General features: G+C 41.9%; 1 protein-coding gene across 1 annotated transcript in view; it reads left to right on the top strand.

Annotated features, from left to right (window-relative positions):
- The window catches only part of obscnb (obscurin, cytoskeletal calmodulin and titin-interacting RhoGEF b), a 57181-nt gene that overhangs the window by 2103 nt on the left and 33249 nt on the right, over nt 1-21829 (top strand). The window contains exons 2-33 of the mRNA XM_057856699.1: nt 1210-2287; nt 5504-5773; nt 6345-6605; nt 6682-6987; nt 7074-7340; nt 7420-7526; nt 7691-7859; nt 7968-8243; nt 8317-8598; nt 8675-8950; nt 9012-9287; nt 9355-9630; nt 9720-10001; nt 10127-10408; nt 10619-10894; nt 11419-11697; nt 11766-12032; nt 12106-12375; nt 12519-12785; nt 12954-13220; nt 15117-15229; nt 15320-15473; nt 15553-15714; nt 15897-16001; nt 16542-16808; nt 17202-17471; nt 17545-17814; nt 17910-18176; nt 18254-18520; nt 18811-19080; nt 19156-19425; nt 21293-21559. Coding sequence (XP_057712682.1) covers nt 1219-2287; nt 5504-5773; nt 6345-6605; nt 6682-6987; nt 7074-7340; nt 7420-7526; nt 7691-7859; nt 7968-8243; nt 8317-8598; nt 8675-8950; nt 9012-9287; nt 9355-9630; nt 9720-10001; nt 10127-10408; nt 10619-10894; nt 11419-11697; nt 11766-12032; nt 12106-12375; nt 12519-12785; nt 12954-13220; nt 15117-15229; nt 15320-15473; nt 15553-15714; nt 15897-16001; nt 16542-16808; nt 17202-17471; nt 17545-17814; nt 17910-18176; nt 18254-18520; nt 18811-19080; nt 19156-19425; nt 21293-21559 — 8707 coding nt within the window. The 5' untranslated portion in view covers nt 1210-1218. The remainder of the gene's footprint in view (nt 1-1209; nt 2288-5503; nt 5774-6344; nt 6606-6681; nt 6988-7073; nt 7341-7419; nt 7527-7690; nt 7860-7967; nt 8244-8316; nt 8599-8674; nt 8951-9011; nt 9288-9354; nt 9631-9719; nt 10002-10126; nt 10409-10618; nt 10895-11418; nt 11698-11765; nt 12033-12105; nt 12376-12518; nt 12786-12953; nt 13221-15116; nt 15230-15319; nt 15474-15552; nt 15715-15896; nt 16002-16541; nt 16809-17201; nt 17472-17544; nt 17815-17909; nt 18177-18253; nt 18521-18810; nt 19081-19155; nt 19426-21292; nt 21560-21829) is intronic.

Here is a 21829-nt window from a genome sequence, read left to right as displayed (position 1 = left end):
TGACAGCTAGCCGACATGCTAACCCGAACCGAGTGATGTTTCAAAGTCTTCGTCGCGGAAAATCACACATAACTAGCCCGGAATATTTCACATGATGACTGGGTTGTCGATTTTCTTCGCCGATCGCCAACCCGCCCAGCGGAGAGAAATTTACAGCTCGTACCCCTGCTACTATGGACAGGAAACAATGACCGCTGAACAAACCGGCCGACGTCAGAGGAGTGTGAATATGGCAAAATAATGCTTTACAACACGGCGAAGTCGTAAACAGGAGAGCAGCTGCAGTTGTTGTGCAGCTAAGCTGTAAGACCTTCAGCAACATGAACAGCTAATGTGTATAAGTAGAGCTTTTTACATGCCCATCCATGATCAAACGTAAGTAGTCCTTTATTTAAAGAAAGTTTGTAGTGTATACTTTGTAATCGCTGTATTCGCGGCTATTTTTAACACAAAGTTGCAATTTCTGATCGGTCGGAAAATTTGACAGAACACCAGGCATATGAGCACAATAAGCCGAGTATAGTGCTCTCCCGGCGGGGGGATGTGCGACAAGCCGCCGGTAGTCGACAAGGAGCATGTCATCCACAAAATGCAAGCCACCTACATATTAAAATGATCCCAGTATTTGACATAATACAAAACACTATTTTTACTCACTTCCTCGTGAGTCCCATGGTCCCACAGTAGTAGGACTTGTTTTGGCCAATATCCACCGGTGAATGGGAACCTTGTGAAACCCCAAAAAGGCGCACACGCCTCTCCCTCGTACAGCAAGATTTTTCTGCAGCTGTTTGGCTGGCGTGATGCGAAAAATAAACGCATTAATCCGCAAAATCAGCTGAATCCTTAGTCCTTCTCATACAGCAGTACGGCTGTATAGTGAAGAGGACTCCTTCCTCCGTACAAGTCACAGCGCCCGCTTTCCCAACTCGAGACTGCTGCCGGAAGTCACTCATTTTCATGGCGCGGGATTCAAAAAACTAAATAAATATAGTGATCACTTCCACACACATCCAAGCGGTCCATTTCATTCAGGAGCATAAAACACAGCGTGTATTATGAAATAAACATGCTTTTTCGTGTCACAGGCACTTTAAAGTGCCACTCTACCCACATAATACTGCAACTGCATGTCAAACCAATGCCTAATTAGCGCAACTTGGATAGTGGGTCAAATTGATAATAATTATTTTGTTTCCTCAACTGTAGGGACAAACCATGGATCAAAATCTGTTCGGAGGGGCCCCCAGGTTCCTCACCCGGCCCAAAGCATTCTCTGTGTGTGTCGGCAAGGATGCAACGTTAAGCTGCACAATTGTTGGCACCCCATCCCCGCTTATCACATGGGAAAAAGAGAAGCTAAAGCTATCATCCGGTGGACGCTTCAAGACCGTGGAGGACGGGGATGTGTACCGTCTGACCATCTATGACTTAGCGCTCGAAGACAGCGGTCAATATCTTTGCAGGGCAAAAAACAGCGTTGGGGAGGCTTACGCTGCCGTGACCCTCAAAGTGGCCCTTCCTACCGAGATAACTCCCAGGGCCCCTGTTTTCATGCTCAAGCCCACCTCTGCTCGCGTGGGTTTAGGTGGCGATGCTGTATTTCACTGCAGAGTGGTCGCTCACCCCGAGGCCAATTTTGACTGGGAGAAGGATGGCCGTTACCTGGGCGAATCCAACCGCATCAAGATCTTTTCAGACAGCGACAGCAGCAGCCTAAAGATTCAGAGTGTGCGCAACCTGGACAGTGGCTCGTACACTTGCAGGGCCCAGAACACCTTGGGAAGGGCACATGCCACCGCCGCGCTTGTGGTGGACGCCCAGGATGCCCACCTGCTTGCTTCAGAAAACCACACCTCCCTCCTCTCTCACCTCCAGAAGCGTAAAGAAGAAATGAAGAAGGACATATCTGTCTTTCGCACAGAGGAAAGTGCTGTACCAGACAAAATCACTGACAGTTTGAGCTCATTGAGCCTGGAGCATGAGGTGAGGTCGTCGATGCTGGCGCAGCTGCCCAAGGGCGTGTTCACCCGTACCTGCACCGTGACGGAGGGCAAGCACGCCAAACTCAGCTGCTTTGTGACGGGTCACCCTAAACCCCACATCATTTGGAGGAAGGACGGAGTAAATATTGGCGAGGGCCGCCGTCATGTCATATACGAAGATCATGCCGAGAACTTCATCCTCAAAATCCTGTACTGCAAGCAGACGGACAACGGTTTCTACACCTGCAATGCCACCAATATGGCTGGTCAAACCTACAGTGCTGTGCTGGTAACAGTCAAGGGTAAGGGGCCTTTAACTTACAGCATTATATTAACTATTGACCCATCTAACAGTTTTAAAGAATTCTCCTAAATATTTGTTTAGAAAAAAATGTTAAAATAAATATTGATCCATTCAATTCCATGAGATATAAAGTGGTATGAAAAAGTATCTAAACCTTTTTTAATTTCTTACATTTCTACATAAAATCACCATCAAATGTGATCTGCTCTTTGTGAAAATCGCAGCGATGAAAAAACAGTGTCTGCTTTAACTTAAAACACACAAACATTTATATGTTTTCATATTTTAATGAGGATAGTATGCAAACAATGACAAATGGGGGAAAAATAAGTAAGTGAACCATCACATTTAAAATTTCGTGGCCCCCCGTTTGGCAGCAATAACTTCAACCAGACGCTTCCTGTAGCTGCAGATCAGTCTGGCACATCGGTCACAACTAATCTTTGCCCATTCTGCACTACAAAACCTCTGTAGTTCAGTCAGATTCCTCGGATGTCTGGCTTGAATCGCTGTCTTTAGGTCATGCCACAGCATCTCAATGGGGTTCAAGTCTGGACTTTGACTCTGCCACTCGTTAATATGTATTTTTTTCTTCTGAAACCATTCTGAAGTTGATTTACTTCTGTGTTTTGGATCATTGTCTTGTTGCAGCATCCATCCTCTTTTTAGCTTCAACTGTCTGACAGACGGCCTCAGGTTTTCCTGCAAAACATTCTGATAAACTTTTGAATTCGTTCTTCTATTAATGATTGCAAGTTGTCCAGGCCCTGAGGAAGCAAAACAGCCCCAAATCATGATGCTCCCTCCACCATGCTTCACGGTGGGGATGAGGTGTTGATGCTGGTGAGCTGTTCATTTTTCCTCCACACATGACGTTGCATATTACTCCCAAACAATTCAACTTTGGTTCCATTAGTCCACAAAATATTTTGCCAAAACTTCTGTGAAGTGTCCGAATGCCTTTTTGCGAACATTAAATGAGCAACAATGTTTTTTTAGACAGCAGTGGCTTTCTTCCTTGGAGTCCTCCCAGGACCACCATTCTTGGCCATAGTCTTACATTTAGTTGATGTGTGTGCAGAAATATTGGACTGTGCCAGTGATTTCTGTAAGTCTTTAGCAGACACTCTGGGGTTATTTTTTACCTCTCTGAGTGTTCTGCGCTGAAATCTTGGTGTCATCTTTGGTGGACAGCCACTGCTTGGGAGAGATGCAACAGTGCCAAACTCTCTCCATTTGTAGACAACTTCTCTGACTGTCGATTGATGAACATCCCGACTTTTAGAGATGGTTTTGTGTCCTTTCCCAGCTTCATACAAATCAGCAGTCCTTAATCACAGGTTTTCAGACAGCTCTTTTGACCGAGCCATGATGCACATCAGATAATGCTTCTCATCAGGACAATTCTTACCAGGTGTGTGTTTTATAGTGGACAAGGCAGCTTTAAACCACTCATCAGTGATTGGGCAAACCTGACTTAAATTGTTTGGTAAAAAATGGATTCAATTGCTCTTTAAGTTTCCTTAGGCAGAGGGTTCACTTATTTTTTTCCCCTTCCGTCATTGTTTGCATGCTATCCTCATTCAAATATGAAAACCTATCAATGTATGAGTGGTCTTCGTTTAAGCAGACACTGTTTTTGCATCTGTGTGATTTTGACAAATATCAGATAACATTTGATGGTGATTTTATGCAGAAATGTGAGAAATTCCAAAAGGTTCAGATAATTTTTCATACTGCTGTTTGACCACATAATATCATTTCTTACTTTCTGGTTGTACTGGTAGAGCATAAATCCCAAAATTATAAAGTGTTATGCATCAAGAAAGTAATTTTGGTAAGGAATCTGTCGTGCTTATGTTATCATGTAACATCTGACTAACTTGACAAATGTTGTGCTGTGGATGTATTTTTAAATGCCACCACACAAGGGTACCTTTGGTTCAAAGAGGAAAATGATATCAATACATCCTGGAACTGGTAATGTTCTGCATTTTTATAACGGAAGCAATAAATTAAAAAAAAAAAAAAAAAACAAGTACCACAATATCCTTAATTAATTTCAATAATACCACAGTGTTTAATGCAACAGTGTGACAGTATCGGTTTCCTTCTTATTACACATACTTCAACCAGCATCGTCATGAATTGTCACAATACTCATTTGCATTCAAATTTTTGCGGGTATACATGAAATCAGATCTTGCTGGTGTATCAGATGCAATGCTTAATGAGTGTGGGAGAGTAGAACGCTACATTACAGTCAGCTCATTGCCAGTTTTAATGTTATTAAAGGAACAGGAGGGACTGCTGCGCATACTATTAGTGCCAGTAGGTCAAACAGTTTGACATAAACGTACTGTCCATTCACTGCGCCAAAAGGTTTGAAAATGTGGGTGGCTTGTCGCAGCATGATTCAATTGTGGCTCATCTTCTGGGGGGGAGGTATAATGTTTCATCTATTTTCTAATGCTGTTGAGAAGTTCACAGTTGCTATGTGGAGTTATCTCACATGTGTTAGTGCAAGCTAGTGTGACTTCCTCTGGGAATGATATTGACAAAAGCATTAAACTGCAATGCCAAAACAGTTTATCTTTATTTGTTTTTACTGGAAGCTCAATGAAGTCAGTAACATTTTCAGTCAATCTCATCTTGAAGAATGAGCAGCATGCCAGAGGTCTAAATTTATCCGAGGGCCGCTTGAGATGGTCTTAGTGATTGTGAGCCTCATTAAGGATTCCACAAAAAAGGTTTCAAATATTCAAAACAATGTTCAAGTAATCCAATCATCTCAATCTTTATGAATACCTGTTGAAAACATTAGTTTAGAGCCACTTCTCTACTATTTTACATATTCCTCTGCATGTGTATTTTCTATAGGCCTACATGTATTGAAAAAGACATGACTGTGTGACAGGATATATTTTCCTTCCACCCAGTGTCACTTTGGAATTACGTATGAACCAATTCACTGCTGTTAATTCACTGAAAACCGTCACGACCCTGAGTGATAGTTTGTATTGTAAGTGATGATAAACACAAACAAACAAAAACCGGTAGTTATGCGTGGGCCACACCAAAACTTAGATATCTAGTATGAGGCCAAACAGTCACATGAGCCTTAATTGGCCCCCAGGCTGCTGATTTGAGACCCCGGATATGTACAGTTTTATGTCATGAACTTTTTTAATTTTTGTCCATTTTATTGTTCCAGAGCCAAAGGTGCCATTCAGGAGAAAGCTTCAAGATGTGGAAGTCCAAGAGAAAGCATCGGCTACACTGATGTGCGAGGTGCCGCTGACTGGTAGCAAGACTGACTGGTTTATGGAGGAAACTCGTCTGGAGCAAAACACCAAGTATCGCATGGAGGAACAAGGCACCCTACGTCGCCTAACTATACACAATGTGACCACCAACGACGATGGTGTTTACATCTGCGAGATGAAGGAGGGCAGCCGCACAGTCGGCGAGCTCACCGTCTTGGGTAAGCTTGACAATTTTGTTCATACATCATTAAAAAATAGTCTAAAAATATTGAAAAGCTTGAAAACAACACCTCGTATAAATGAAATTCATATAAAAGACAGTTGTTAAGTGTGCAAATTGCAAACTTCTCGACATCTTATAATGAAGAAAATAATATTTAATCACAAAAAATTACAGCGTATTGGGTGCAGCCATTTTGTGATGTCATTTATATCCATGGACATAAACATTAATTGACTGGAGAACAGGTGCTAGTGATAATGTGTATTAATGACATCACAAGTCAGGGCGGGGAGTCTGGGATACTCACATTTGATTGACGAAAATACTTAAATTAGTGATAAGATGGCTGCCCCTGTGTCATGAAATTAAAATGTACATTTGTCTTCACTATTACACATCAGAAAAGAATGAATGGCTTTTTTTCAATGTATTAAATAAGATTCATTCCACTGTGATGAGATTATAAAGGTGTTGTCTTTCCCTTTAACAAAGAAAAAAAAAAAAAAAACATCTGAAAACAAATTCAAGTGGGTCGCCCCATCGTAACGTCACATCCAATGTCGCAGGCAACATCACGAAGAAGCTTCCTCGGAGGACTGTAGTTCCCGTCAGTGACACAGTCATCTTTTGTGTGGAGCTGGAAAAACCCTGTCCTGATGCATACTGGACTCGCAACGGCGAAAAACTAAAGGCGGATTCCCGAATTTCAATGGCTTGCCTTGTCCGACAGTACATGCTCACCATTCGAGAGTGTCAGGCAGATGACTCGGGAGAAGTGGCCTTTGTGGCTGGAGACTGCAAGACATCCACTCGGTTCTCCGTCACTGGTTCGGAAGTCTCCATTTCTCTGCTTTTCATGTTCACAACCATTTAGTAACTGTATCTTCCCTCTTTGCCCCTCAGCGGCAAGGAAGCATCCTCCTGATCCCCCAGTTGATGCTTTGGTGCAGAACAAGACTGACTCATCCATCACACTTCAGTGGTCTCCTCCCGATAGTGACCGACCCGTGCCCATCAAGGGATACATTGTGGAGAGGAGGAAGGTTGGCTCTCAGACCTGGCAGCGGTGCAACACCGGAGAAACGATTCTATCAACAGAAATCACAATCTGTAACTTCACAGAGGAAGCCACTTTCCAATTCCGTATATCTGCCACCAATGACTTTGGTCAGAGTGACTACTTGGAGGTGCCTGGAAGCTTCTACCTTGGTAGGACCAATATATTTGGCATGACGAGCCATCGTTGGAGTATGCCACTGAACTGTCTTGCCTCATGTTTTTATTTGTCCATTTAGAACCCACTGCAGAAATCCGGAAAGGCCTTGTGGACAGCACCGCAGTTTCCGGCGAAGAGTTTTCCATTTCGGTGGAACTGTCGGCTGTTTGCTCAGGCTTCTGGTCCCTAAATGGCCGGATGCTGCGCAGTGGCGGCGACTACCTCATCACTCGCTCCAAGAATGTACACACACTGCTTTTCCGAGAGGTTCTCTTGGACATGAATGGAGCGGAAATCAAGTTTGTGGGTGGAGGCTCACAAAGCAGTTGTGTCTTAGCTGTCAAGGGTATGTCACAACATCACATTGTTGTTTTTTATTTTTCTGTCGCAAATTAACTTTCTCATTCTTCTCTTATGTAATACAGCACCACCTGTCCGGTTTATCAATAAGTCAGGTCAGCAAGAGGTGGTGAGCTGCAGCGCCCAAGACACTGCTCAGATGACAGCTGAGGTGTCAGATTATGATGCGCAGGTTTGTAATAGGAATAACCATTCCTTCTAATAGTATCGCTTTACTTTACTATCAGTTATTAAGTTTAAAAACAGCAACCAGCAAACAAAATTGCAAGTTCTTAATTTTCTTTTCACATTTTGAATATTAGGGACTTAATTTGGCGCAACAATGAATTTTTACAGGTGGTTTGGATGAGAAATGGCCGTGAAATTAAAATGGGCAAGAAGTATGAATATGTGACCATGGATCGCAGGAGAATTCTGAGGGTACACAACGTTACAGAGGAAGACGTGGGAATCTATGAGTGTGTTTGTGCTGATGATAAAATGTCCATTCAGCTGTCTCTTAAAGGTTTGGCATCGTCTTAAGAATTGGACCATAAAAATAAACTATTATTACGTTGATGTAAAATGTAATAGATATAGCACCTACTCATACAGTGTGTTTCTGTTTTTCTAGATGAACCTGCCAAGTTTCTAAATAAGCCCAGAGGTCCCATGGGTCTGTTGTCTTCACTCAAAGGAGATCTCGAGCTGAGCTGTGAGGTTTCTCCCGCCAGCACGTCAGTTGTATGGCGAAAAGACCAGATGGAGATCTTCGAGGACCAAAGAACGACTATCATCTCCAAAGGGACCCAAAGGAAACTTACCATCAAAAATGCAAAAAAAAGTGATGAGGGTCATTACTCCTGCGAGACAGCCACTGATAAAGTCACATTCCAGGTCAAGATTAAAGGTAAGAGTCTAGGGATGTTTTCCTCATTTTAGTTCTACACTTAATTATAGCAACTTAACTATTTTCCTATTAGAAACTCAAGCCCAGCCTGCCTTCTCCAACAAGGAGTCAGTACAGAGGGAAGTGAAAGTGGCTCTTTACCAAAACGCCACTCTTAGTTGCACCGTGTCAGACAGCAAAACAGAGGTGAAATGGTACAAAGACGGAAAGCTGCTCATATCCAGTCGGAACATTTACACTGAGGTCAAAGGCAATAACCGTCAACTGGTGATCGAAAAAGTGGAGAGGAGTGATGCTGGAGAGTACACCTGTGAGGCTGACGGAGAAAAGTTGGTGTTTAAAATAACTGTCCAAGGTAGGACGACTGTTTATCAAGGTTCTGTGAGATTGAGCAACTGCACGATTGACTTTCTCATTTGAACTCATTTCAGATTCCCAGGTGGCCATCTTTAACAAAGAAACAATCCAAGCGGAAGTGAAGGCCACTCTGTCCAAGAGAGCCACTTTGACCTGTGAAGTATTTGATTCCAACAGGGAGGTGAAATGGTACAAGGACGGGAAACTGCTAGTCTCTAGTAAGACATTACATGCTGAGACAAAGGGTAAGAGTCGACAGCTTGTGATCGACTGTGTGGAGAGGAAGGATGCTGGGGAGTACATCTGTGAAGCTGGGACAGAGAAACTGGTCTTCAAACTCCACGTGACTGGTAAGAAAATTATGATTTCAAGTCAGAAATTCTTCAAATAGCTCCTTATTTTTGTCAACAGAGCCCCCACCAGCCTTCATCAACAAAGAGTCTGTTCAAAAAGAGGTGAAAGCCATGCTGTCCGAAAAAGCCACTTTGGGCTGTGAGGTAGCTGACTCCATCACAGATGTGAAATGGTACAAGAACGGGAAGCTTCTGGTCAGTAGCAAGACACTACATGCAGAGTCCAGGGGGAAGAGTCGCCAGCTGGTGATCGACAGTGTGGAGAAAAAGGATGCTGGAGAGTACATTTGTGAAGCTGGGGCAGAAAAGCTGATCTTTAAGATACACGTCACTGGTAAAAAAGTGATTATTTTTAAGTTTTTAGAACTATTCAGTGAATACCTCCTGATTTTCATCATCAGAGCCTCTGCCAGCCTTCGCCAACAAAGAATCTGTCCAGAAGGAAGTGAAAGCAATGCTATCCCAAAAAGCCACTTTGAGCTGTGAGGTATCTGACTTGAAAACAGTGGTGAAATGGTACAAGGACGGGAAGCTTCTGGTCAGTAGCAAGACAATTCGAGCAGAGTCCAAAGGGAAGAGTCGGCAGCTGGTGATCGACAGTGTTGAGAAGAAAGATGCTGGGGAATACATCTGTGAAGCCGGTGCTGAGAAGCTGATGTTCAAACTCCTGGTGGCAGGTATAGAAGAGGTGTAAACTGGATTCCTACCCAGTAAAGAGGCATACAATATACCGGTATATCCAATTCTTCATTACTTTCCTCTGCAGATGGTCAAACAAAGTCAGGCTTCTCCAACATTGACTCCATTCAGGGAGAGCTGATTTTCTCTGAATCCGAGAGAGCTGTTTTGAGCTGTGAGGTATTTGACAGCAACACAGAGGTGAAATGGTACAAGGATGGCAAACTGCTGGCCTCCAGTAAGACAATACGTGCAGAGTCCAAAGGCAAGAGTCGCCTGCTGGTGTTTGAAAGTGTGGAGATGAAGGACGCTGGCGAGTACATCTGTGAAGCCGGAGGTGAAAAGCTGACATGCAAGATGAAGGTCACAGGTCAGATTTTTTCCCTTTTTTTTTTTTTTTTTTTGTAACGATTTATTTGGAAAAGCCAATTCCATTAGCAAAGATGGAAAATTTAAATGATTAAAAATTTAAATGATTTGCCATTAATGCTACAGGGGTTCAACCCAAGTCAGCATTCTTCAACAAGGAATCTGTCACAAAAGAGGTGAAAGCTTCTGTCAGTCAGAAAGCCATTCTGAGCTGTGAGATGGTGGATTTAAAGACTGAGGTCAAATGGTACAAGGATGGGAAACTGTTGTCTTCTAGTAAGATGCTTCACATAGAGTCAAAGGGAAAGAGTCGCCAGTTGGTGATTGATAGTTTGGTGAAAGAGGATGCTGGGGAGTACACTTGTATGGTTGGAACTGAGAAGCTGATCTTCAGGATACATGTGGCAGGTAAAGAATGCTTGGCGCTGACAAGGAATCCAGCATATGCTGGTTTCTGTACCAGCAAAACCTTTTGGTACTGGTTTTACTGGTACAGAAACCAGGACATGCCGTATTTATCAGCAGGGAGCTACCATTTTGATGTTGATTTCTGGTATATACGTAAGAACCCATCCAAAGAGATTTTTTCCAACACTATTCTCTAAATTTACTCCACAGATGCCCCTACTGGTTTCTCTAACAAGGACTCTGTCCAAAAGGAGGTGACGGCTATTTTTTCAAAGAAAGCCACTTTGTGCTGTGAGGTCACTGATCCTAAAACTGAGGTGAAATGGTACAAAGACGGCAAGTTACTCATATCCAGCGCGGCGGTCCGCATAGAAACGAAAGGAAGGAGTCGGGAGCTGGTGATTGAGAAAATGGACAAAAAAAATGTTGGGGAATACACATGCGAGACTAGAACAGACAAGCTGGTATTCAAGCTTCAGATGGCAGGTAAATTATACTTGTACACATGTACGCCAAATGTTAAATGTCATGACCCAAAATGTGATATCCACGTATATGAATGCCAGGTCTTTATGGAGTTAATTTTTGTTTTTTAAATTTAGCCCAAATAGTTACTTAGTAATTTTTGCACAGAAAAAAAGCCAACCATTAGGAAATATGGTTTTTCCACACCGTCACTTGAAGTTGGAACTGAACCCACACTGCTTGAACAAAAGTCAGGCTAGTGTACCATTAATAACCTAAACCAGGGGTGTCAAAACTGGTCCTCAAGGGCCGCTGTGGGTCGTGGTTTTTGTTCCTACCGATCAACTGACCGTTTTACCAATGGAATTTCTTCTAAAACAAACAGTGCCTCACTACAATTAACTAATTACACTTGTAGGACACCATATAGGTGCAAAGATGTCGTCGTGTTTTGTTGGAAAGAAATCCTGCGCAATTTGTGGCCTGATGTGGAATAGTTTGGGGACCCCTGACCTAAACCAACACAATTGTGTTCATCTCGGTAGATGTGCCTGCCAAGTTCCAGAAGAAGATCATCAAAGACACATACATCGTTCACGCCAGTGAGCACATCGTTTTGACCAGTGAGCTGACAACGGAGAGCATTAGCGGCAGCGTTAGGTGGTTTAAAGATGGTGTGGAACTCAAAGAGGGCAGCAAATACCAAATGAAGAAAGACGGTGTCTCTCGCACGCTCATTGTCACGTCCACCGAATCCAAAGACAGCGGTGTATACTCCTGTCAGACCACTGATGACAAGGTGGAGTTTAAAGTCCATGTCAAAGGTAAGTACTTTTCCTAAGTCAAGAGCAAAAGCCTAATTTTTGTTATGACATGTGTGTTTTGTTTACAGAACCAGATTTAAAGTTTGTTGTCCCGATTAAAGCCATGACAGTCGAGCTGGGGAGCGCTTTAAATCTGACGTGCGAGTTGAACCAAGCCGTGGGCGATGTTCTATGGCGATGCAATGGTTCTGAGGTTAAACCCGGAGGCAGGTTCTGCATCAAGGCAGAAGGTGTGAGACGAATCCTGACAGTGACTGGTGTAATTAAGGAAGATGAAGGCGAGTACAGTTGTGAATGTAAAAATGACAAGACTTCAGCCAAAGTTTCCTTAATACGTAAGTGTAATACTCTCCTTCAGATCTGATACTGAAAATATTCAGTGTGTTTCATGCCAGTCATTCCTTTCAGCCCCCAGATCAGTCAGGCTGACTTCCAAGCTCAGCAACGTGGCCGCAATGGAGGGCAAAGATGCTGTGTTCAAGTGCACCGTCACTCCAGCGGACGTCCACGTCAAATGGTTCCACAACAATGTTCCTGTCACTCATGGTGACAAGTATAAAATTGAGCATGGCGGCAACAGCCACTCGGTCACCGTCACCTCTGTCAACCAGTTGGACGCAGGGGAGATCAGCGTGGACGCCGAAGGAAAAAGCTGCAAGGCGACGCTTCAAGTGCAACGTAGGGAAAGTGAATTCACCGTGGAACCTCCCAAAGTTCAATACAATCATTTTGCGTGTCCAACTTTGGAGGTTCCTCTGTATTGTAATATGACACCCTGTTAGTTCCTCTGGCATTCTCAATCCCTCTTTCTGAATGCTCAGGTGAGCCGGTGACATTCAAGAAGAAGCTAGAGAACCTGACGGTGCAGGAGCAAAGTGAGGTAAAGATGGAAGTGGAGCTGAGCAAGCCGTCAGATGAAGTGCACTGGATGAAGAACAGCATCAAGGTGCAGACTTCGGCGAATGTGGAGGTCCGAGTCGAGGGAGCCAAACAGGTGCTTTTCTTCAAGAACGTCACTTGTGCTGACCGTGGCATCTACTCATGTGAAACCCTTGATGACAGAACACAGGCCAAGCTCACTGTGGAGAGTAAGTATAAAAGCAAAGCACAGAGTATTTTCAATATTTTCAAATTTGTTTCTCCTTCAAATACGTTTGTATTGTCTTGTAAAAGCGTGTGATCTGGAATGTATCCCCTATGTAAATAAATGGTTCACTTTACCAGTAATTTTAAAAATGAGTCATGTCTCTCCCCAGTGAAGAAAGTGGAGTTGATAAAAGGTCTCACTGAAACAAAGACTTACGAGACAGAAACGGTTAGTTTCGAGGTCGAGCTCAGCCAGGCTGATGTCGAGGGCTTGTGGACCCGGGACGGCATCAAGTTCAAGTCGGGGCCCAATGTCCGTGTCTCAGCACTGGGAAAGAAGCACAGCCTTACCTTGTCGAATCTTATGAGAGAGGACGCAGGAAACATCAGCTTCCAAGCGGAAGGCATTCGGACTGCTTGCAAACTCATTGTTACAGGTATGGAGACAATTGACCAATTTCCTTAAAGTGAATGATCACTGCCAGCCATCCAAGTTAAAATAGATTTGAAATCTTTTGCCGAGTTGCCCTCAGTGACAGCCAATGAGTTTTATGGTCTGTCTACCTTTATACATCATATTTAAACCACATTCAAACAGTCTACGTATAACATTTAGTTAATCGTTAATGAATGGTATATGCATAGTGGTACTTCGACATACGATCGCTTCGACACACGATCTTTTCGACATCGGACCAAAATTTGACTTGCCATTTGTTTCTAAACCCGACGACATGCTCGAAACACTGCGATTTATGACAGAGCCGCAGTTTCTTTGTTTTCCCGCAAGACGGACGCACAGCAGATTTTCTTGTGAGAGAAATCAACATGGGTTCCAAGAATATTAGTGCAGGTGGTGAAAAAAGGAAAAAGGTAAGGCTTACCATTGAAATGAAGACGGAAATGATAGAAAAATATGAGCGTGGTGTGCGCGTCCGTGAACTGGTTCGACAATACGGCCGTAGAATGTCTATGATCTCGTCGGACCTCCTCCGACCTCCATTTGCCAGTCTTTATAAGTTAAGGTGACAATTATTATGATTGTGATAATATGTAATAATAATATGGGACCTTAATGGAAAAAAAGAGAAAAATCCAACCTTCAATACAAGTGCGTTCATTCAGTGGAGAAAAAATTCTACATAAAGAAATAATTATTTGACATCAAATAATGTGTGTCACAATTATTAGCACCCCTGGTGTTAATACTTTGTACAACCCCCTTTTGCCAACAAAACAAGGTCTGGGGACTGAGATGGCCATGGGAGGAGCTTGATTTTGTCTCTGGTGAACCCTTTCTGTGTAGATTTGGCCATATGTTTAGGGTCATTGTCTTGCTGAAAGACCCAGTGACGACCCATCTTCAGCTTTCGGGCAGAGGGCAACAGATTTTGATTTATAATAACCTGGTATATCAAAGCATTCATGATGCCACGCGCCCTAACAAGGTTCCCAGGGCCTTTGGAAGCGAAACAGCCCCACAGCATCACTGACCCACCCCCATACTTCACAGTGGGTATGAGGTGCTTTTCAGCATGCGCATCTTTCGTGGCACGCCAGACCCACTTAGAGTGTTTGTGGCAAAAAGCTCAAACCTTGTCTCATCTGACCAAAGCACACGGTCCCAGTTGAAGCCTGGGACCGTGTGTATTTTTGTGTGAGACCAAGATTGAGCTTTTTGGCAACAAACACTCTAAAAAGGCTCGTTTAGTCACACAATGCCTTCAGGTACACCACACAAACACATTCGCCACATTAGAACCTGGCTTGTTACATTATTACAGGTATTATTATAATTATTATTATCATTGCTATTATTATATTATTGTTTCGATTTTTATTCATAATGTATTTGTATTGCTCTTTGTAATGGATATTTGCAACAGTAACATCAATATTTATTGAGAATTTAGAGTAGATTTTCGGGCTGTGGAACGAATTAATAGCATTATAATATATTCTTATGGGAAAATCCTGCTCGACATACGACCATTTCGACTTACAAACAAGGTCCTGGACCTAATTAACTTTGTATGTAGAGGTACCACTGTAGATGGATGGTCATACTTTGTTTATCCCATAATAGGGGAGATTCATCTTTTCAGTTACAACCCACATAAGAAATATAAAGGCACTGACATTTACTGTATAGGGAAGAATAATGCCTTAGATGGAAAAGGGAAAACAAGACATTGGTTGAGGGAAATAATACAAATCCCCTATGCTTCTACTGTTGTAGTGTGGAATTTGGAAAAAAAGACCTCAGCACATAGCAAGCGAATAAGACATTACACCTGAATTTAAAAATTTGCATATGTCACATCATTCAACAGAACCTCCTGCCACAATCTTAAAGCCTATTGTGGATATCAGTGTTGCTGAGAAGGAGAGGGTCACTTTGGAGTGTGAAGTGTCCAGAACAAATGCAGATGTAAAGTGGTTGAAGGTGAGAAGTCATATTGGTCATTGCAAAATAATTAATGACACATGTTAAATATTTAAATTGATGTTAAAAAAAAAAAAAAAAAATCTACAGGATGATGTTGAACTGAAACCAGGGAAGAATTACGGAATTCACTCTTTGGGACGAAAACGCACCTTAATCATCAACAAATGCGGCCCCGATGATTCAGGCACTTACATTTGTCGCACTGACGATGACAACACTTGTGCCAAGATCACTGTTCATGGTAAATCGTACATCAGCTAATCAGCAGTGGTACATGCTTTTTATATGTCCCAGCTGTACAATGATGGTTCCCTTTGCAGCTAGAGATGTTAAAATTGTAAAGAAGCTGGAAGATGTGGAGGTGATGGAGAAGGAGAGCGCTGCATTTGTCTGCGAGGTCTCACACGATGAAGTGGAGTGCCAGTGGTACAAGGGAAGCACCAAGCTCAGAGTTAACGACAACGTCAAGATGAGACAAGAAGGTAAGGATCTAAGAGGAATATCTAAAGGGTATATGGATGCCTAGATTTTACAGAAATGTTCACAATTGTTTGTTGGTTTTTTTGCCTCTCTTGGTTCTTGTGTGGTGTCACTCATACTTTAAAAAGGTGTTTAATACAGTAACGATGACAATAGTGTTAATTTACTTTATTTTGTACTACAGGCAGGACCTATGTGCTGTTATTTAAAAGTGTGTCCCCAGCTGATATAGGTGAGATTAAATTTACAGCTGAGAAGGCCTCATCAACTGCACAACTGAAGGTGAAAGGTAAATATACCGTACCTAGAGCTAAGTAGTACAGTATATTCATAGGTTGTTTATTTATTGCATGGCTTTGTTTTAGTCATGTTGTAAGACTCATTTGACCATGTCCAATTGAAACTTGCATGCAGACTAAAATACAGATATTGACACTGACCAGAACAGGATAAAATGCAGGTGAATCACAATAAATGAGAATATCGTGGAAAATGTATTTCATTTCCAGTAGTTCGATTCATAAAAGTTCAATTTGTGTATAATATAGATTTCACTATGCAGAGAATAAATGTTTTCAATGAATGATTTGATTTAATGTTTTAATTTTGAATCTTGTTACTTAGATCTAATGAGAAACCAGCTGTTAACTACCATAAGAAATTTGAATGTCACATAAGACACCATTGAAAATAGAGATTATATGAATATGACCTGTTTAATAATCGAGTATCACTTTTTGAATTGAACTACTGAAATAAATACTTGTCTGCAACAATCTAATTTAGTTCCCAGTCACCGACATGTTCAACTGCAATTCATTTGCTGTAGAGCTGCCTGTCAAGTTTGTGAAAAAACTCCGAGATAAGATAGCCATGTATAAGCATCGAGGCCACCTGGAGTGCCAAGTGTCCCGTGCAAGTGCCCAAGTCAAGTGGTTCAAAAACAAGACGGAGCTCAAACCCGGGAAGAAATACGAGATCAAAAGCGAGGATGTGTACCGGAAGCTCACCATCAACGATGTGGATGCTGCCGATGAAGACACTTACACGTGTGATGCCTCTGATGACAAGACATCCTGTAAACTGCTTGTAGAAGGTAATGAAGGGTAGAGGTCATGTTCAGGGAAAAAGTCACTGAAGTCGTATTCAATAAAATTTGCTTTTCCATAGTTGTTTGATTCATTTTCAATTCTACTCGAAAGTCCTGAAATAGCAGGAAAATAATTAACTAATCCAAGTGAAGGACTTGCGTTATTGATTAATGTTTGATGTGCTATGCATGCACAGCAATAATGTTGTATAGATTGTAAACATTATTGGAAGCAGTGATTATTGTACAATTCACTATGCTTACTTATACTTACTTACTGTAATCCCAAGTGAATTAGATTTTATGAGTGGAAATATGTTGAATCTCATGTTACTTCTTGTTTTCGTATTAATGTACTCATCCATTTCTAAGCAAACCATTTATTTCTGACCCCTGTAGAGCAGTCCATAAGCATCGTGCGGGAGATGAGTTCCGTTGAGGTAACGGAACCTTTTGCTGCGGTCTTCGAAGTTGAGATCAGCGTGGAACTAGTGAAACCGCCCGTATGGACTCTCAGCGGAGTCGCAGTGCAGGAGAGCGCAGATGTTGAACTAGAGAAAGAGGGCACGATGCATCGCCTAACATTCAAAAAGACCAAAGCTTCCATGACAGGACCTGTGCAGTTCACAGCCGGCAAGAGCAAGTCTCTAGCACAGCTCACAGTCAAAGGTTAAAAGAAAATAAAAACTAATTAATGCCTCGTGTCGTGTAGGTTTCTAATACGGTCTTCTTAAACCATCAGAGCGTCCCCTAGAGATTGCAGAGCCTATCAAAGATGTGAAAGCCCAGGAAAAAAGCTCCGCCATGCTCTCGTGTAAATTCTCCATCCCTCCAAAAGACAAGGTGCAGTGGTTTAAAGGCCAGGTAACTCTGGCTGCATCAGACAAATATAACTTAAAGCAAGATGCCACTAGGGCTCAACTCAATATTCATAATCTGACTGAAGAGGACAGTGGCGAGTACAGGTGTCAATCCGGTCCTGCTACAACCAAGGGCAATCTAAAAGTTGAAGGTATGCCGTTTTTCTAAACTAAGGAGGCCTGAATAGGTCCTCCAATTTTTTATGAAACATGCAACTGATACTACATACGTAAATTTCCCTTTCAGTGCGTGAAATCAAATTCACCAAGCACCTGACTGACACAGAGGTGGATGAAGATAGCGACGCAGTGTTCACATGCGAGGTCAACTATGCTGACGAGGAGGCCGAGTGGCTGCTGAATGATAAGGCACTCTTCAACAATGAACTCAACACCATAACTCATGAAGGGAAAGTTCATAAGCTCACCCTTAAAAATCTGGCACCTAAGGATGGGGGTACTATCACTGTTCAGGTCCGCAAGTTAAAGGAGTCTGTCACGCTTAAGGTTAAAGGTAAGGATGTGGAATGAAAAATATTGTGAATTTATTGAAAAATTTTATCATTATAAGTCTCTTGGTTAACTCTCCAGAAAAGCCTGCCCTGTTTCTTAAGTCTCTGGATGATGTTGTGGGTGAGGAGAAAGGCTCCATCACCCTGGCATGTGAGGCATCCAAACCCAGGGTTTCTCCCACATGGAGAAAAGAAGGCATGGTGCTGAAGGCTGGACCAAAATATGAATTCCTTCACACGGGCAAATCTCTGGGGCTGATCATCAAAGATGTGACCAAAGACGACGCCGGGGAGTACACTTGCGATCTTGGAACTGAAGTATCTAAAGCAAAGGTCACCGTCAGAGGTTGGTTTTGTTATCTGGATGGTCCACGGTGCAGATACATTTAACAAATGGATGCACAATATGTACAAATATGTACAATAATAACAACTTCGGCTGGAATTTCACATTTAATTTAATGTGTCATGGCAGCATAAAAGAGAACAAATTCAAACCCAAATTTGGCCTCACCAATATAGTCCCTCAATAGAATACATCATTGACCAGCACAGTTTTGTCTGCCTATGCAACATTACGTAGGAGTAGAGCCTGAAACTGGAGTACAAAGACAGCCCATGTTTTTCTCCCCCTAGAAATCGGCATTGGAATCACAAAATGGCTTAAGTCCACTGAGGTGAACGAGGGAGAAACATGCAACTTCGAGTGCATCCTGTCTCGTGAGAGCACAGATGAGTGCACCTGGACAATGAGCGGCCGAGCCATTACCACCGGAGGCCGCTTTAAAGTTAGCAGCAAAGGGCGGAAATACATGCTGACCATCAAGGATGTTACCCTTGCTGATTCAGGAGAAGTTGTCTTTAGTATTAAAGATCTGACCACCAAAGCAACGCTGACTGTTGAAGGTAGATCTTGTAGCTGGTTTTATTGTGCATTCATGAGTCAATACATGATAACGTTGATAAAATGTTTAATTGCAGGAAAAGCTTCATCACTTTCAAAAGAACTGGAGAATGTCAGTGTGTTTCGAGGTGAAAATGCTACTTTTACCTGCGAGGTGACACAAATGAACTCTCTTGTCAAATGGGCAAAAGAGGGCAAAGCAATAAGGAAAAGCCAGAAGTATGACATCATCAGAGAGGAGAGCATCATGAAGCTGGTCGTCTTCAACGTCAGCACTCAAGACTCGGGAGATTACAGTTGTGAGGTTGTCGGAGGGGCAACCACAAAGGCCAGGCTTGAGGTTAAAGGTAATTATTAGGGTTGTTCCGATCATGTTTTTTTGTTCCCGATCCGATCCCAATCGTTTTAGTTTGAGTATCTGCCGATCCCGATATTTCCCGATCCGATTGCTTTTTTTTTTGCTCCCGATTCAATTCCAATCATTCCCGATCATTTTTCCCGATCATATACATTTTGGCAATGCATTAAGAAAAAAATGAATAAAACTCGGACAAATATATACATTCAACATACAGTACATAAGTACTGTATTTGTATATTATGACAATAAATCCTCAAGATGGCATTTACATTATTAACATTCTTTCTGTGAGAGGGATCCACGGATAGAAAGACTTGTGACTTTGTCTATTGTGACTAAATATTGCCGTCTAGTGTATTTGTTGCGCTTTCAGTAAATGATACTGCAGCCATTCCCCCAATGCATGATGGGAAGTAAAACCATGACTGTGCGTCGTGCTACCAATGGATATATCTTCTCTGCTTTGGGAAATAATTTAAGGTGCTAAGACAAAGATGCTAGAAGGTATTGCAAGGTTATAGCTAAATGAAGGAAAGCTCCAATGGTTGCCAAAATACACTCTACTTGTTTTGCGCTGCCTTTTATCCCTCTATATTGGTAAAACGGTGTCATTACAGATTGAGCGCAACAATGAGTGAGAGGGGCGTGCAGTGCATATATTAATAGCATTAAATATTTTAACGTGACACATTGTTAAATAAATTAATTGCCGCCATTATTGGGATATTTTTGATAACCCTACCTTAAGCTTAAATTAAAGTCTTTGGATGAGTGTAACATATTATGTCTGTAACGTTAAATACAATTAGAAAACGATTTGATTAAAATATATATATATTACAAAAAGGCATGGCCGATATTTTTTTGCCGATTCCGATACTTGAAAATGAAGTGATCGAACGATCGATCGGGATGCCGATCGATCGGGACATCTCTAGTAATTATGATTTTTTTTGGCTGTAGTCTTTGTTCATTTATTTAAAACAATAAACCCCCTATTTAAATAGTAAAAGTACTAGTAAATATTGCAACGTCGAGAAAAGGGTCGTCCGCTTACTCAGGTTTGTAATTATTTATTTGGGAGCTTGTGGGGAATAACATGGCTGCTGTCTGTCGCAGCCGACCCCAACAACAATAGCCAGCAGCAGCAGGAAGACGTCTCACTCTGTTGCTCCTCCCTCACTCACGTCGTGCATTTAGGAACGCATTCAAATCCGCCCACTACAGATACAACCCGATTCATTACACTATATTGTACTTGCCTGTAAAAATCTTACTTAAATTAATATAATTAAATTAATTCTATTATAGTCTGAAAACATGCAAAACGTGCGTAAGATAAATTCAAAGCATCCCTTTAAGGAATACACTTTGGTCGTCAAAATAAAATAAATACACATGGAAAACACAGTTTTGAAAGAAAGAAATATAGTAGATAGATAATGTGTATATACTGTACAATTCTGAGCATACTTTAAAATGTTCCTTTGGGCTGGAAAATTAAAATAAACTCTAAAATCTTTCTATCTGTATATCCATAGCGCTCTATGTAAAAGACATATATTGGGATTAAAACCATATCACACATTTACAGTAGTCACATCTACTGAAAACGAAACCTTAAATTCAATTAGAGTGGCCTGAAATCTGCAGATAACATGTAACGTGTTACTAAAGTTATTGTTGTAAAGTTTGTAAACTGAAAAGTATTTTCTTTATCTTTATTACACTAGGGCAAAACACGGCTGATCTAACCAGCCTATTTGCAATTGTAACTTTCCCCCTACGAAACATTGTGATAGCCCTATTTTTGTTCCACTCTCCGAGTTGAAACAACTTTCTATGTTTGACAGAGCCAATCCATAAATTCACCAAAGAACTTAAGGACAGCAAAGCAGATGAGGATACGTCTGTGACCCTGCAGTGCGAGACGGCTCAAAGCCCATCAGCAGTAACGTGGCTCAAAGGACACACAGAGCTCAAGGCTGGCGGTCGATACGAGATGAGCCAGAAGGAGGGCATCTTATCTCTTACCGTCAAACACCTCCAGGAAGACGACACCGACATCTACACTTGTGATGTGGGAACTGCCAAGAGCATGGCCAAGGTGACCGTTAAAGGTAAGACAGACATCTTTATTTTTACTTTGATAAAACTGAATTTCCTTATCATTCCATACATATAGAATGCCTCTTCAAAATTAGCTTTTAAATTTCATGTTCCCCAATTCAGTGGTACCCATACCCGTTTCAATACAAATGTCACAATCCTGACCATAAAAACAATAATACTTTTATTATTTTTATTATTGATCACTTAAAGGGGTTACTAACGACACGTGATTTGTTTAAATGTCTGGGAAAAATCTGGGACTAAATGGGGTTAATTGA

Source organism: Corythoichthys intestinalis, chromosome 14, assembly GCF_030265065.1.
Source record: "Corythoichthys intestinalis isolate RoL2023-P3 chromosome 14, ASM3026506v1, whole genome shotgun sequence".
In the NCBI taxonomy this organism is placed as follows: domain Eukaryota; kingdom Metazoa; phylum Chordata; class Actinopteri; order Syngnathiformes; family Syngnathidae; genus Corythoichthys; species Corythoichthys intestinalis.
Note: the sequence above shows the minus strand (reverse complement) of the source record. Positions and strands in the feature narration are given on the sequence as shown.